The sequence below is a fragment of the Podarcis pityusensis genome (assembly GCF_964106645.2).
Source record: "Podarcis pityusensis genome assembly, chromosome: 3".
NCBI classification, from domain to species: Eukaryota; Metazoa; Chordata; class Lepidosauria; order Squamata; family Lacertidae; genus Podarcis; species Podarcis pityusensis.
This window is the reverse complement of record NC_138026.1, coordinates 70,226,596-70,242,424: the sequence shown is the minus strand read 5'-3', so window position 1 is coordinate 70,242,424 and position 15,829 is coordinate 70,226,596. Positions and strand designations below refer to the sequence as shown.

Here is a 15,829-nt window from a genome sequence, read left to right as displayed (position 1 = left end):
TTTGGGAGGATATGGCTTAATTGCCAGGATCTCGTGGCCTTTTTTATTAATATGGAACACCAACAGCCACCTTAGCATGTAAAAGCCACAGGTGAAGAAAACGGCAGCATTGTATGTGAGCCTGTCTGGCACACAGGTTGTCTTAAGGCTTGCATGCCACTTGTGGAATTATTTGTACAAGTCAAATGTATTTTCTGCTTGCAGTTCTTATGCTCACAGGTGTAACTTAACTTGATCATCTATCTATTTTAAGTCCTTGGAAAACTATATGAGGTAGATGTGATTTTCTAAAAGTACAGACTGGATCTGTATGTTATTGTCTCCAGTTTTCATAGTTGGATACCTTTGGTGGCTAGTCCTTTGCTCTAGAAAGCTAGTTATGGTGACATGTCATGAAGTCTGTACGATCAGAGTTGCTGGACAATCATGTAATCTGGCAGATTCCAGTCAAAGAGCTCTCTCTATTTCTTAGCCTATGCTGACTTTTTGAGAAAAAGTTGTGACTGAATGTAGCCTTACTGGTACATGCACATAACTGCTTAAGGATTTTACAGCTGAACAATAAAATAAGCATTGTGGTGTCAAAAAGTTTTTGACAGTTGTTTACAGGCTCATCATGCTGGCCTATCTGGGTTCCATTTTATGAGTTCACTGAAGGGGGAAACTATACTTTTCTCTCTTAAAAAAATGCCTTATAGAAATACCATTATTTGTACTAAGATACCTGCATGCAGACTGAAATTCAGTTGGCACTATTCCTGCAAGTTACAGTAATAAAATGTTAACACTTAGAACTTAAAACAGTTAACTTGTGTGCTTAGCAGATGGCATATGCATGAATTATTGTGAACTAGTGCTAGGCCGAGACGTTCCTGTTCATCCACCAACTTGTTGAGTGCTGGCAGAGTTGCACTTCTGCTCTCATCAGGTTTTGACCTATTAGCTGTTGGCCAGTTGTACGACTTCAGATTAAAATGTTTGGTTTTTCTCACAACATCCCAAATTGTCAGTGGTGCTCACTCTTCTTCACATAACATTCTGAGGTGCTTAACTGTTTAAAAGATAACACACTAGGCTCTTCTGAATGCCTGAAGGCAGACTTGTGGTGGGCTGCACTTCTCTCTTGACTGGTGATTAATGAAACTGTCCTATTCTTCTTCTTATTTCAGCTACTGTTGGTAGTCGATGGATGATAGGAGTTACGGAAATAAACAAAGGCTCGACTTACGGCAACCACGGCCACAAGGAAAAATGAAAGTGAACGCTCCAGAGACTGCTTCATACCCAAAGGGAACATGCACACCTCCTGTGGACTGCAGTGTGCCATTCTCCTTCAAATCTACGGAAGCCGAATGCAGTGAGATGGCCATGAATTCATTCTCTTTGCCCCTTAACCCTCCAATTTGCAGGGGATATTGGTTCATATTCTGCACATTATTTTCAAATTTCCCCCTATTCAAATTAAGGAAAATAAAATATGCAATGACAGTGTAGCAAGCATCTGAAGGGATTGATGATCAGTTTCTTCTTCCTTCTTCCCCATAATCTTAGGCGGATTAACACTGTCAATCCGTTTTAGTCATTTTATAAGAAAGTGAAATTTATTTTCTCCAGAAAATAAGCCTTATCACCCGTGAATTTGTTCAATCCCTTTTAAAAACTGTCTGAAGTTAGCCATCACACAGTGAGGCAGCAAGTTTCGTTGTTTAATGATGCGCTGTGTGACATTCTCCCTTTCGTCTGTCTTTAATTTCTTACCATCCAGTTTCATTGGATGACCCTGAAGTCTAGTATCATGAGAGGAAGACATACATTTCCACACCAGGTGTACTTTTTCTACACCATAATTTTGTGTCTCCTCCCTCTTGATTTTTCCCTAAATAACCTCCAGTGTTGACCTTACTTCAGCCCCCTGATAATTTCACTTGCCCTTTTTGCGTGTTATACAGCTCTACAGTGTACTTTTTAAGTTGCAGTGACCAGAAATGTGCACAGCATTCCAAGTTTGGCAATATATTTTTCTATAAAGGAAGTTTTATTCTCAGCCCTATATGCCCTTTTCACAGCATTTGGGTACAGGACTATCTTTTATTGGGCTATCCACTTTGCCCATAAAGACCTTCCCAGTTACTGTCAAATTTGACCCCGGCACTGTACATGGAAAGTTAGCATTGGGGACAGTAACTTTTTACAGTTAACTTTATTGCTCATTCACCTCTTTCAGAACTCTCTGTAGTCCCTTTTTGTTTTTAACCACTCTGAATAATTAGGTCACATCATAAACTCTGGCATGTCACTGCTCATCCCTATGAAAAAGTAAAAAACAAACCACCACCCACTCCAATACAGATATTATTGGGGACCCTGTTTACATCCCTTCACTATGAGAACTGTACGATTAGTCTGAGGCTCTGCTTCCTGTCACTTAACCAGTTACTGATCCTTGAGATCTTACCTGCTCCTTTGCCATTATTTCTAAGCTGGTTCAGAGCTTTTGTTGAGGGACTTCATCAGAACATTTTGAAAGTCCACATGTCTTGTTGACAAATTAAGGGATAGTGAGACAGGACTTGTCTTCTGAAGGGTTATGTTTAGCAAGAATTGTTGTTCTTCAGATAAAGTTGCCCTGGAACAGGCGTTACATTAAGTGGCCTGTAACTTCTTGGGCCTTTTTAAAAAATTGTGTTACACGGACTGCTTCTCTGGTGCAGAGGTGGATGCTTTTGGCAGTGGGGCTCAGCACTTCATCAGCTGGCAGCTCCTCAGATGCTTGGACCTTTCAAGCTTGCCTTACTTTTCCAGATTAGGAAAGCCCTGTCGAAACATAGTAGTCCCTGTTTGGAAGTGACAAATTTCCCTTCACCAACTTTTGCCCCAAATTTCACTGTAAAATTCATGCAGGCGCAGAGAAGGTAACCTGTGCTAGAATGAATGAAACCGGCTGACATCACTTGTAGAAGGATCTGTTCCGTCAGAGAGGAACCTCAAGATTTTGTGGGTGATGTCTTAGTGTAGTTTGGCTGTCGCCACAGTAGCTATGCAGTCAATATATAAATGTACCATGTCATCAGCAAAATGGACAAGTGTTGAAGAAATGGGTGATGCAAGCTGTTAGAAAGACTGCTGTTCAGTAAATGCTGAATGTGTTTACATTCATTGTGTGTAAGTCTGCAAAGTACAGTACAGTTGTACAGTTGTACAGTAACATTGCCACTGCCTTTAGAAATTGTGTGGGAAGGTGAAGGTTGGAAGTGCAGGTATCATAGGCACCATATGAAGAGAAGCTGCACCTGCCTTTTAATGAGTATAAGAAGACTCATTTGGAGTTAAAAGCTGGTAATTTTTAACTGTGTATCATAGGACAGGAATCTTTACAAGCTACTTTCCTTGTTACAAGTACTAGGGTTTTGTTTTCAGTTTTTTGTTTTTGTTTTGCTCTAAGTAAAGGATCTACAGTGGTACCTTGGGTTAAGAACTTAATTCATTCCGGAGTTCTGTTCTTAACCTGAGGTACCACTTTAGCTAATGGGGCCTCCCGCTGCCACCGTGTGATTTTTGTTCTCATCCTGAAGCAAAGTTCTTAATCCAAGGTACTATTTCTGGGTTAGCAGAGTCTGTAACCTGAAGCATAAGTGTCCGTAACCCAAGGTACCACTGTATCCAGAAATCAGCACTTTAAGCATGTTTGAGAAATCACTTGTCCTCAAACGTACTTAATCTGGGCTAGATCATGTACTTGGTAAGTATATTTGACCTTACCAATAAAACCAATAAATAATAAAACTGCTAGTAGCAGTAAGCAAAGCAGGGTCCGGGTATGGTTTCAAATTGGATGGGGGCCACATGTTGGACTAGATGACCCTACAAGTGTACTATTTTATACCCTGCTTTTTCCTTTGTCTGTTTGGGTTTGATTATGTGTAGGAGAAAATGCAGGAGATATTTGGATGTCTACTATAAATCATTTCAACAATATCTGAAACCTGAACTGGTGGTGGATAAGTGACAGTGGTCTGTTGAAGGTGAGAAAGTTACGTAAGTGTATACTTGGACCTAGCTATCAATAACCACCAGAAGCAAATGTTTGGCTTTTTCCCCCATTGTGCTTTTGTCATAATTTGACAAAAGAAGGGAGAGAAAATAAAAAAATGTTTTTTGCAACGATATACACTCTATAAAGCAAAACCTTTAAGTCTTCATTGAAAAAGGGGGTGTACAACAGTGATGTAACAAAAGACCATCTGCCAGTCATATATTTTCAGGATGTGCTGTTAAGTTAGTCACATTCTGGAGGGGGGGGGTGAACATATTTTGACTAGTGATGTTGCTTTTACTCTTTACTACAGAGCTCCATGAGCTGAGCAGCTGTTCAGAACTGAAATGCTGCTGCTGCCCTAGTGCTTTTTGCTTGCCCTCTGTCAAGTTCAAGGAAGTCCAGTGGTTCTTAACCTACCCCATCTTTACACAAAAGATGAGACCAACACAGCAATGAGACGAAACCTGCACATTTGTCCACACAAACTCCTTGTCAGCAGTGATTCAAGCCTACAGTCTGCATGCAAACATGTCAGAGTGAAGGATCTGGTCCTATCCAAACATTTGTTATAGGGAAGAATTTGATCTTCTTACCCTGTAGCCTGAATAGAAACATAAAAAGTTCTACTACTTGCATTTTGCTGAATACTTCGTTAAGCAACTCAGAAGGCGATAAAAAAGCTAGCTCATGAATCTGTCGCTGACTGGGATACAGACTATGTGTGGTCTTTGTTATCTTAAAAAGCCCCAGAACCAATGGGGGAAATAGAATGTCGGCAAGCTTCCTCATAAAATCCCATTCTCCACGGTGTATGTTTCTGTATGTGTTACATTCTGGGGGGGGGGGGGTGCAGTTTCTGCCTCAGCTGCTCCTGACTTTTGGATTATTTTTCCAGAATGTTAAAATTCACCACTTTTAAAACCATGTTGATGCATGCTAATTAGAATCCCCCCTCATGACTATTACAGCATGGAGCAAACTCCTCCTCACTGCCACTTAATGGAACAAGCTGTGGCCACAACAGAGGGCCAATGCAATTAACCCAGTCCATAAATACCAACAAGGAAACAAAAGGAGTCTGTTTACACAGTTACTAGCTAATTAAATGCAGAGGAATTACACAACAAACATGGCGTTAAGTGACCCTTACCTACACTGAGCTTCCTCTGAGGAGCGTATTTCTAGGATGACTGATCTGCTTCCAAAACACACAAGCAGTGATCCTCGGACACCACTGAGTCAGTAAAAAGTTTTTAATCATAGTATCATGCATAGGTTGTTCATAATTACCAACAGCCCAAAAGCATTAGGACTGCATTATGAATCTCAACTTTCTGGCAGAACTATGAATATGTTTAGAAAAGGCACATACCTCACCTGTGAATAGTAGCAGAGGTGTGTTGTTCAGTCTGGGCACAACACTGAGCCTGTGCCAAGCCCCTAAAATATTCATTTTAAACAGTAGTTTAAAAAGCAGTTTGGAACTCAGCCAGCTGGACCCTCTGATGTTTGGGAACTACACTTGCCTTTGGCTCATTTCCAAGAAGCAACCTTTTGGAAGAGGGTTATTGTTATAAAAGAAATTACTTTCATACCTGATTCATTCCTTGCACTTCCTCAAATTCTTCCGACTGCAGTGAGAGTTGGAGGCATAAATAGTCGAGGTTTTGTGATGATCTGTTATGCTTATTTTGACATTCTGAAAACCTAAAATTTGAACATGTACATTTAACACTGAATCCAAGCTCTCCACAAGTGGGCAGGTAATGAGAAAAATATCACCTGAGACTGAAAGGGCACTTGCCAAAATAACAAAATTTGACTCTGGTTTGGTGTATTAAAGCAATTTCATATCGTCTTGTTAAGTATCAGTGTTCACGCTCCATGAACAACTGTATGTTTTAAAATTGCCTTAACAAAAATAATATTAAATATTATGTTTATACAAAAATAAAGATGTTAAAATAATGAATGTTTAGTTTGTAATTTTTATGAATCTACATTACCCAAGAACTTCAAACTGGAAAGACAGAAGAGGTCCAATATCTGGCTTGCTTTTAAACCCCCCCCCCCCAAGTTCAGCTTGAAACAATATAATGGAAGCATTCAGTTGTCTTTGCTTTTAAGAACAAATAATATATTCTACTGTGCTCTTCACTGTTTACAGGTTTTTAAGATGCCACTGCCAAGCATCCACCTCAAACACTTGGGCTGATTCATACAGCCCAGTTTGTGACCCACACAATGAACACAATCGTATGATGGCCTGCTCATCTGAAGACTTCATTATATTATGATTACAGTGGTACCTCAGAAGTTGAACAGAATCCTTTCCAGAAGTCTGTTCGACTTCCAAAACATTCAGAAACGAAGGCGCGGCTTCCAATTGGCTACAGGAAGCTCCTGCAGCCAGTCAGAAGCCAGGGAAGCCACACCAGACATTCCGGTTCCAAAGACTGTTTGCAAACCGAAACACTCACTTCTGGGTTTGCGGCGTTTGGGAGCCAAAACATTTGACTCTCAAGGCATTTGCAAACCAAGGTATGACTGTACAGTCTATTCTTGCTATTTGCACATGATGACCACCACCAAGGGATTAGATTTGGTCTTGTCATGTCATCCCAAGCAGTTTTACTTTTTTATACCTAAAAAGGATCTTTTCTGAAACAAAACAAAAGTTATAAAGGCAAATACAGCACAAATGCTTAGTAACTAGCATCAGAGAGGGAGAGGGAAGAGACATAAGAAAATCACAAATGCAGCCTTTCAAGATTCACTTCTGTAATGAATAACAAAAGACCTGAAAGTTGAATGTTGTAGAATTATCAAAAGAACTTGGCTATTAAAGGTTACGGGTCTTAAAATGCCACCAGAATTATACTTGCACATGAAAGGTGTTTTAGGATCGATAAGTAAGCACCAGTTACTTCAAACTTCAGACTGGGCAAAGGACTAAAGAGCAGGTCAAGTCACAGTTGTGAACAAATCCTGAAGCTGCTACTTACCTTATCAGTAGACATAAATTGCAACGGTTTTGGTGATGTACACTATGGTTTAAGATCAATGAGCTAAACTAGAACATTAAAATGTTGCAGAAGTACTGTAAAATTACAGCCCTTGAAAGCGCTATCAGAATTAACACATAACAGCTTCGAACAATGAAATAAAGAAAAAGACTTCCTAAAATAAACAATTTATTGAGGAAAGGCCTTTAGATTTCATCAAACAGCCTTTGCATAACAAATCAAGCTGGCCAATAAAAAAACAACAAAAAAGGTAGAAGTTCACAGTCAGTGCACTCAACAAACAGGAGAGTAAAAACAAGGTCCAGAATACCTGATATAACACTAACCTTTGCTTTTTTTCGAACCTAGAAAGTTCAAAAATACTACATATTAACTTTACAGTTCTCAGTCATATGAGAAATGGAGGCGAAGGAACAAAAATAAGGTCATGGTCCATTATACAGTAGTAATGGCACTTTCACGGAAACATGCAGCTTCTTTGAACTCGTGGGCATCGTCCCGGGAGCAACGCCCACCAAAGGAAAATGAATGAGAGCAGCAGTAGAAGTGACGCTGGTCACCTGTGCAGTCTTCAGTCACGGAAACTTTTGAACTGTATCCTGGGTCTCAGCATAGTCTTTATGTAAATATTACATACAGTAGTGATTAAGAGATACTTCACCAGAGAACAGGAGGCCACGCATTGTGCATAACTTCATTCTTCATCTGTACACACCTGGGATGGGTTATAGTGACCGGGAGAAAACAAAAATAATCAAATCTACTGTGCACAGGTTCAATGAGGGCTCTGCTCATTCATTTACAGGTAGGTAGCCGTGTTGGTCTGCCGTAGTCGAAACAAAATAAAAAAAATCCTTCCAGTAGCACCTTAGAGACCAACTAAGTTTGTTATTGGTATGAACTTTTGTGTGCATGCATACTTCTTCAGATACACACATGATCATTCACATTGATCATGAGACCTCTCCTGCTGAAGATCAATAGGCAAAATGGTGGTTACCAGTGACACAAGGGGTCAGGACATCGGATGTTAACCAGAAGGTTGCGGTTTGAGCCCAGCCAGGGATGGCTGTAGGCAGGATTCCTGCATTGCAGGGGGATGGACTCAATGACACCCATGGTCCCTTTGAACTCTTAAAATTCTTTGATTCCATGAAAACATTCCATTTTCATTTCTGAATGGAGTGCCCAACACCAAAGATGTTTGCTTTCCCAGCTCATAATAGAATAATAATAATAATAAAAGTAATAGTAATAGTATTTTACCAAGAATTAAGCATGTTAATTAAATGTTTGCAATAATGTTTCATTGAACTCAATCATAGTGGATAAAAAAATCACCAGAAATGCACTATAACCTAAAACAGACTAGGCTGGCATTAACACCCAGAGAAAAGGCAGCTAGCTCTGAAAGGGCACACACTGCTCCTCTTCCAGTACTTTCCCCCATTGTGGGAGGAAATGGAACACTTGCATAGGGTTGCTTTTCCAGACGTATACTGGTGTGAATACTCACTCCCGTGGGGGATTTAACAAGATACATTTTAACTGATTTCAGTATTATATATTTAAACCATCACAACTCACTCTGGGACCTCATGGTCAAGGATGGATAAGAAAATCCATTAATAATAATTTGTTCTTTTAAAACTTAAAATTGTTTTAGTAAGCACTCCATGTCTCTTCCTTCTCCTCTCCGGTTGGCTATCTGTAGTCTTTTAAAGGCACTAAACCCTCAGTAGATTGTGAGAGAGGAAAGTGGGGACATCCTGGCTCCCCACCCCCACCCCTCCACACATAGGAAAAGGTAGAAAACCTTCTGTACTTGCACTGGCCAGGGATCCTACATGAGGACAGCATTTGTCCTCCAGCAGGAGGAGGGTAGTGGGCTGAGCAAGTGAGATGTGACAGAATGGGTGAAGCCAGCAAATATCACATGATATTATCACATGTCTAAGTAGGGCTTAAAGGAAGAAGGAAAGACTCTGCTGTAGTTTTTCAAGCTCTCATGTGATTACAGTCACGTGAAGCAGATGGCAATGTTTTACGGTGCTGCTCTCTAGATGGCATTCTTGAAGGCCCACATGCAAACTGCTGTCCATGTGTTGGTGCTGAAGCTCTGAAACACGAAACCTGCAATACCATGTGCACAGCCTCTCCACATGATCTAGGACCCTGGCCATTTTAGGGGTTTTAACTGTGTGGAGTCACAAGGATATAGCAGACTCCCTGCTTCAGAGTATCAGATCCAGCAACTGCCTTGTGCTCCTGGCCAGTGCAATTGTAACCTGAAGAGAGATTCAGTTCTCTAACATCCCGATCCTATTCTTGATGGAAATTAGAACAAAACAAGTTAAACCAACCTTGACAAATGAATGGTCGAGGAGCTGGCTAGCTGTCCATCTCATCTTTGGCTCACTTTCCAGGCAGTGAGAAAGGAAGTCCTTTCCTTCTGGGCTTATCTTTTCTGGGATGGGAGGCTTATGGCCCATCCCTACTCTATACATTATCTGGAAGTTGTGCTCAAATTCATGCCAGGGCCTCTGCAACGAAGGAGGTGTATCAGTGTTGAAAGGGTAAGCTTGCAAATGAATTGATTTAACATAGGCTTGCTGCTGCATTTCTCCATGAGCAGCATAAAACCCTTGAATAGCATACTGTGCAAGTTTCAATTCGGACTGCGCTCAGGTCCTGCTTGTATGCTTCCCAATAGCATCTGGTTGGCCACGGTGAGAACAGGGCCTTTGGCCTGATCCAGAAGGGCTCCTCTTAGGATTTTAAACAAGTGCATAGTCTTATGGAGAAAAATTCTATCAGTATACACTGGCGGAGGAAGAGGAGTGGGGGGGGGAGTGGCCCATCCCCGGCAGCACGGTCCCGGTAGGGTGCCATCACGGCTGCCCCCCACTTGCCCACACTGGGCACCACGCCCCTGCAGGCAGTGTGCCCCACGCCTAGGACGCGTGCCAGCCCCGCCCCACCTGCCTTCCGCCCCCCCCCCCAGTGCCGAAGTATGAAGCTCCGCCACTGTCAGTATATAGAAAATTAGCTACTTCCCTGTTCCATTAAATACATTAACACTCAACCTGCACATCAAGGAGCATTACATAACAACTATATGGACCTCTATCCATATATATAATATGGGTATAATATGATACAGCTCTTTGCATAAATCCTACACACACACACACACACTTGATTACAGGTCTACATTATCAAAAATGGGGAAACAAAGCCCAAAATGAAATAGGATACAGAATAACACTCAAAGCAAAGAATGGCCATTCTGAAATGACAGAACCGTAGTGGATTACAACCTATTATTATCTTTCAAATACATTATAGGCCGGGGCATTCTGAAAAACATGTGTTCCAGCAATAAGTGAAAATTGTTGGGATACAATTACACAGCAGTAAAAGCCCCAATAAATTATACTCAGCAGATGGGGAAGAGGTTCTACTTTCTATACTGCAGTTATCAGATGCTCAGAACCGAGAGTTTTCTGTATTTCTTGGCTCTGGTAATGGCAGCAAACAAAACGTTCTGTCCCCAAAACATTTCCCTACAACTCAGGGATGGTTTAATGCACATGCTGAATACAAAACGGGGCTTCAGTATTAGTTCAATTATTTTGAGTGCTTCTATCTTTGGACTTTCCTGCAGAGCACAGCATAGTGGATGTTTCACTAATACACAACATAAATGCAGTGGCTACATTCCAAACTGGGGGGAAATTTAACAGTCTAGTATCCTGTCCAGCATGCCCCCCAAAAGAGAAGCTCCTTCATAAATTATTAGTTTCTACACAGGAATTAAATCCGCGTTGATACTACCACCTGATCTATGTATGTGGGGACAGTCAAAAATTTGTGCTTCCAGTCACACACAGTTAACATACAGGTATTTTACTGAAAGGAGAATGAAGACAAATATATGGAGCAGACTTGATTATGTTCTCTCCATTATGAGAAATTTCACGGATGGCATTGGATAACAAGCTGAGATACGCAACAGCCTTACGCTGGCATGTTCTATTTGGTGCTTTGGATGCAATGGGAAGCTATGATGAACTGCAGACACCCTGGCTTGTTGTGATGTACTAAGAAGAGTCAATACAGTTGCGCACAAAGCTTATTCACATCACAGTTTATTAACCCAAAGTATCCACATCCAAAGCAGGCCTTTGTATGAGGAGAGCACACTGAGCAAACAAAACAGAGCTTTTATTTTATTATCCAAAATGAGTCCTTGTCCTCCTGCCTATATGACCTTTAACAGCAACACACACACACACACACACACACACACACACACACACACACAACACAACAACCCCAAGTACAATTCCTCAATAATTTTCTCAATTTCAGCCACGGGTTTTTTAGACAAAGTTGGGCATCTTTTGCCCCCAGGCTCCCATGCATACAGAAACACTATTTCACACATATGGGTCACAGGTTGTCCATATGTCTAAAAGACTACCATACAGCTTCATGAGTATTTGAGGTTGGCTTAATCTTGCACAATAATGCTTACCTTCCCAGTGACCATTTCAATCACAACACAGCCTAGACTCCAGATATCTGCTGCACGCCCATGGCCTTCTCCTTTAGCTCTAGTGATCACTTCAGGAGCCATGTATGCTTTGAAACAACACAGATAATCACATCAGATTATGTAACAAAAGGAAGAAGAGTCTTCTACAAATGGGATTCATCTGAGAAACCAAATCATGTCCAACAGAATAGTAAGTTACCCATAAGTTTTGTCTTGCTGGCAAGCACAAATTGCTTATTTGATCATCAGCTCTCTGTTACAATGTGTTAAATGCACGTAGTCAATACTTTAAAAATATTTTCACAAGTTTAATACGAATCACCTCCAGATATTTTCTGCTAAACTAAAGAGTTACACATCCCAGTTTTGTACTTGCCCCAAGCAATGGAAAATTGCAAAACTGTGGTTATGCTGGACTGCTACAGAGCCAGAAATCCACATCTTTAAAATTCTCTTACACTAAGCAGCCGACAATAAGACTTTATGTCAACTTTAAACCGATGCCTACAAAACCAGATTTGTAGTTTAAAACTGATAGACATAACCAAATTATTTACTTGTGCAGCCGTTGATATAAAATGCTTTAGCCAATACCATTCATCTTTTTCAAAAACAAATAATGTTTCACATATAATTTGTTCCCTGTGCTCTGACTAGAGAGGAATAAATGTTTCATTAGTCTTCTGTTGCAGAGCAAGTGCGAAATGAGCTCCCAAGGTAAAGTCATTCTGCAAATTATTTAAAGGTTTTTGAAATACAACTAGTGCTGTCTAGAATGTCTAGAAAGTTTTAGGAATAGAATTCATTTTTTAGGAATAGATCTTTTAAAAATTAAATGTCCAAAGTGCATCACACACTCTCTGTTTTCATGACTAACAAATTGGTATTATCATCCCAGGGTATGGGATGGGTGAGGGGGCTGGAAGGGGCATGAAATCAGACACACCCACACAGTGATTTGTTTTTGCATTTTAATAATGTAAAGCACATCTGGTCCTTTTTGTAAATGTTAACTTTGAAGCATGACAAGTCAGACTCGGAGTTGCCTATACTGACTGGCAGCGATTCCTCAGGGCCTCAAGTCAAGAGGTTTGTTCCCATACACAAGGGAATGTGTGCCAGTTGAAATGAATGGGTAAGCCAGCATGGGTAAGGCTAGGCACCTGACTATCAATGTGAACATCAGAGCTCACGTGCCCATAGCAAAACAATGCATCAGAGCAATTGTCTACAATAACACATTTCATTGGTTTTAGTCAGTACACACAAGGAAACTTCCTTGGCATGTTCTCTATTACCTGCAGTCCCCAAAGTACTATTCACTTCGCCAGGCATCGTCTGTGTATTATTCTTTAATTTTACTGAGCAGCCAAAGTCTCCCAGCTTAATCAGCCCCGATGAAGTAAGAAATATGTTTGCTCCTGAAAGGGAGGGGGGAAGAGTGATTGATTCTTAAATAAAAAATTAGACAGGATTTTAAACCCAAAGGAGACAGTTTATTATAGAGTGATCACCCTAATTACTGGTCTGGAGGTCTTGCTAGACAACCAGGCATAGATACAGTGGTACCTCGGGTTAAGTACTTAATTCATTCCGGACGTCCGTTCTTAACCTGAAACTATTCTTGACCACTTTAGCTAATGGAGCCTCCTGGTGCCGCTGTGCCGCCGGAGAATGGTTTCTGTTCTCATCCTGAAGCAAAGTTCTTAACCTGAGGTACTATTTCTGGGTTAGCAGAGTCTGTAACCTGAAGCACATGTAACCTGAAGTGTATGTAACCCGAGGTATCACTGTATCTACTTACAACTTGTGGAAACAGAAAAACTTTATTTTAGGTCCAAAAGAGTCTTTCACATAACCAGGAGCTGGGAGATACCCACTTCTTTGATTCATTTGCCAAAGCCTTTTTCCATAACCCAGCACACATCGACTCCCCAAACATGGAGGGATCTGTTATCACACCTCCCCCCACTCAGCACCATTTTTCTAAGGGAGGAACAAGAGAGAGAAGCTGCCATTAGGACTGCAGTTTCTCTACCCCACAAAACGCTAAAGAGCATCTAATCTCTTTTCCCATCACCCTTAAAGCCTTTAGCTGAGATGGAGAAAGAACCTCAGCCCCCAAGCAGTCTAACTAGCGTTGCTATGAGAACTGAACGTGGCCCTGTAGTTTTTCTCCCTCATCCCTACCAGACAGCCGGACAGGAAGCATTCGGGCAGCTCTCCCCGACTGCCTGGGCTAGCTCCCAATTTCCTTTTTCTCCTTCTACAATGGAGACATGTATAGGAAAGTGGGGGTCGGTCCAATAGTCAGGGCACATCCTTCCAAATAGAGATGAGAGCACAAGAGCTCCCCTGTAGAGGCAATATGTAGGACTGTTCCCTCAATTCTTCTAGGAAGGAGAAGAGGTGCAGGCGTCAAGAAGCAGCTCCTCACACTGCAAATGGATGCACAGTGGGCTGTCTCAGCAACTCTCACCCAAGCACGTGCCTATTTTCAAGCCTCTGCCCAAACTCCACAACTAGAGGCCAAGCAGCTTGTCGGACCTATGACTCATACCATCTTTTGGCACACACAAAGCAAGCCATTTGGGAAACACTTTCATGGGATAACACTGACCTGATAAAGGAATTTCATTCCAATCCTTAGTTTATGATTGGCAGTGTTAAAACTCTGGCCCTAATGGTGACTTGGATTCCAAATGATGAAATGTAATGGCTAATCAAAGCTATGTAGCCAAGAACAGCTGCCTGTTGGTTATAGTCTTTTTTCAGTGCCCAACCTCCTAAAATCTGAAGAGATACTGATTTCTTCATATACTTTTCTTTTATGTATGCTTATGCACAGTTGGAAATTAGTGTCCTGGAGCTTGCCTAACCCGCAGGAATGGGATCCACTAGGATCCAGTGGAGGATTCCCCTGGAGTACAGAGGTGGGGTAGCATTTTTTCACAGATCTCTCCCCTCAACTAGCCACCCTCCAATATTCTCCTAGGCCACCTCTAACCCTCCAGAGCAGATTTCAACAACTTGTGGTGGTGGCTACCAACTGCAGAAACCACCACCAGTAATACATTCTGGCCCCAGAAAATAAGGTTCTGGACGCACTATTCCAGAAGGGAAAGGGTGACACATTATGTTATAATGCTTTAAACTGTAAGTGATTGTAGAATGTTTGAACTGTTTGAGAATGCTTTAAAAAAAATTTTTTTAAAGAATTGCAGGTGTGTTTGCTATCCCAGGCCCCTCTGGGAGGAAAAGCAGAATATGCATTAAATAATAGAATCATAGAATTGTAGCGCTGGAAGGGATCCCAAGATTCATTTTGTCCAACCCCCTGAAATGAGGGAAAGGAAATAAAGAAAGGTGGGGCAATCTCATTAACATGGGGTTTGCGTAGCTTTATATCCCCGAGTTTTGTTATATTCCCAAAGTTTGTTTTTCAAATGCAAACCTGCAGATCAGCCCAGAGCAAAAAGGGAAATGAAAGAATTCAGAAGTGCTGCTTACCTTTGATGTCCCGGTGCACTATGCCATGTTCGTGCAGCACATTGATGGCCGTTGTGATCTGCTTAGTGTAAAGCCTAATGACATGCTCCTGGAGGCCCAGCCTTGACACTTCCTCTAGAGTTCCCTCATCACAGTATTCCATGAAGATGTACATTTCTTCCTATAGTTGGGGAACAAAGAAAGGAATCTGGTCTCATTGCATCTTCTGTATGCAGAGTAAGAGTCTTTCAAATATGCATGCTTCTGTAAGCTACGAATGCCTTGTGTTTTTGCCTGGAATGGTAGATGCACCGCACAGTACCTTGTCCCGGATGTGTTCTATACAGGCAACAGCTGGTAAGGGGGGAAATGGCAACTGTCTGCTGTGGTGGGCTATGAAGATGGTTGCTAAGCATACCAGACAAAAGAAGTTTGGGCCACCATACCTAATGCAAGAGTGATGCTTTTATCTCATACAACATCCATAAGACTCTCTATGCTGCAACATAAAATATGCAGGGCCAGTGTAGATATGGTGCGATATCCATTTCACAGTAGGAACAGACTTTGTAGATTATCGAGTTCACCCGCTGCCTAATGCAGGAATCTTGCAACAAAAGCATCCCTGATAGATGCCGTTCCAGGCTCCACTAAAATACTTCTGCTGGTTTGGAAAACCACCTCCCCAAAACACTCTGTTCTATTGCTTAATCTCTC

General features: G+C 41.4%; 2 protein-coding genes across 17 annotated transcripts in view; one reads left to right on the top strand and one right to left on the bottom strand.

Annotated features, from left to right (window-relative positions):
• AGPAT4 (1-acylglycerol-3-phosphate O-acyltransferase 4) overlaps positions 1–6,004 on the top strand; it is a 59,781-nt gene extending 53,777 nt beyond the window's left edge. For 8 of the 12 annotated variants that reach the window (XR_013984727.1, XM_081000711.1, XM_081000710.1 and 5 more), the window contains one exon: positions 1,170–6,004. Coding sequence is in view for 7 of the 12 variants with exons in the window: in XM_081000711.1 (XP_080856837.1) it covers positions 1,170–1,255 (86 nt within the window). In the remaining 5 variants the exon portion in view is untranslated. The remainder of the gene's footprint in view (positions 1–1,169) is intronic. The other 4 variants (XR_013984724.1, XR_013984723.1, XR_013984725.1 and 1 more) reach the window with 4 other exon arrangements.
• A 1,209-nt stretch (positions 6,005–7,213) lies between these two features.
• Positions 7,214–15,829, bottom strand: part of MAP3K4 (mitogen-activated protein kinase kinase kinase 4) — a 72,703-nt gene continuing 64,087 nt past the window's right edge. For all 5 annotated transcript variants that reach the window (XM_081000673.1, XM_081000669.1, XM_081000671.1 and 2 more), the window contains 5 exons: positions 15,134–15,293; positions 12,922–13,044; positions 11,603–11,709; positions 9,426–9,605; positions 7,214–7,777 (listed from right to left, as the gene is read on the bottom strand). In XM_081000673.1, coding sequence (XP_080856799.1) covers positions 7,757–7,777; positions 9,426–9,605; positions 11,603–11,709; positions 12,922–13,044; positions 15,134–15,293 — 591 coding nt within the window. In that variant the 3' untranslated portion in view covers positions 7,214–7,756. The remainder of the gene's footprint in view (positions 7,778–9,425; positions 9,606–11,602; positions 11,710–12,921; positions 13,045–15,133; positions 15,294–15,829) is intronic.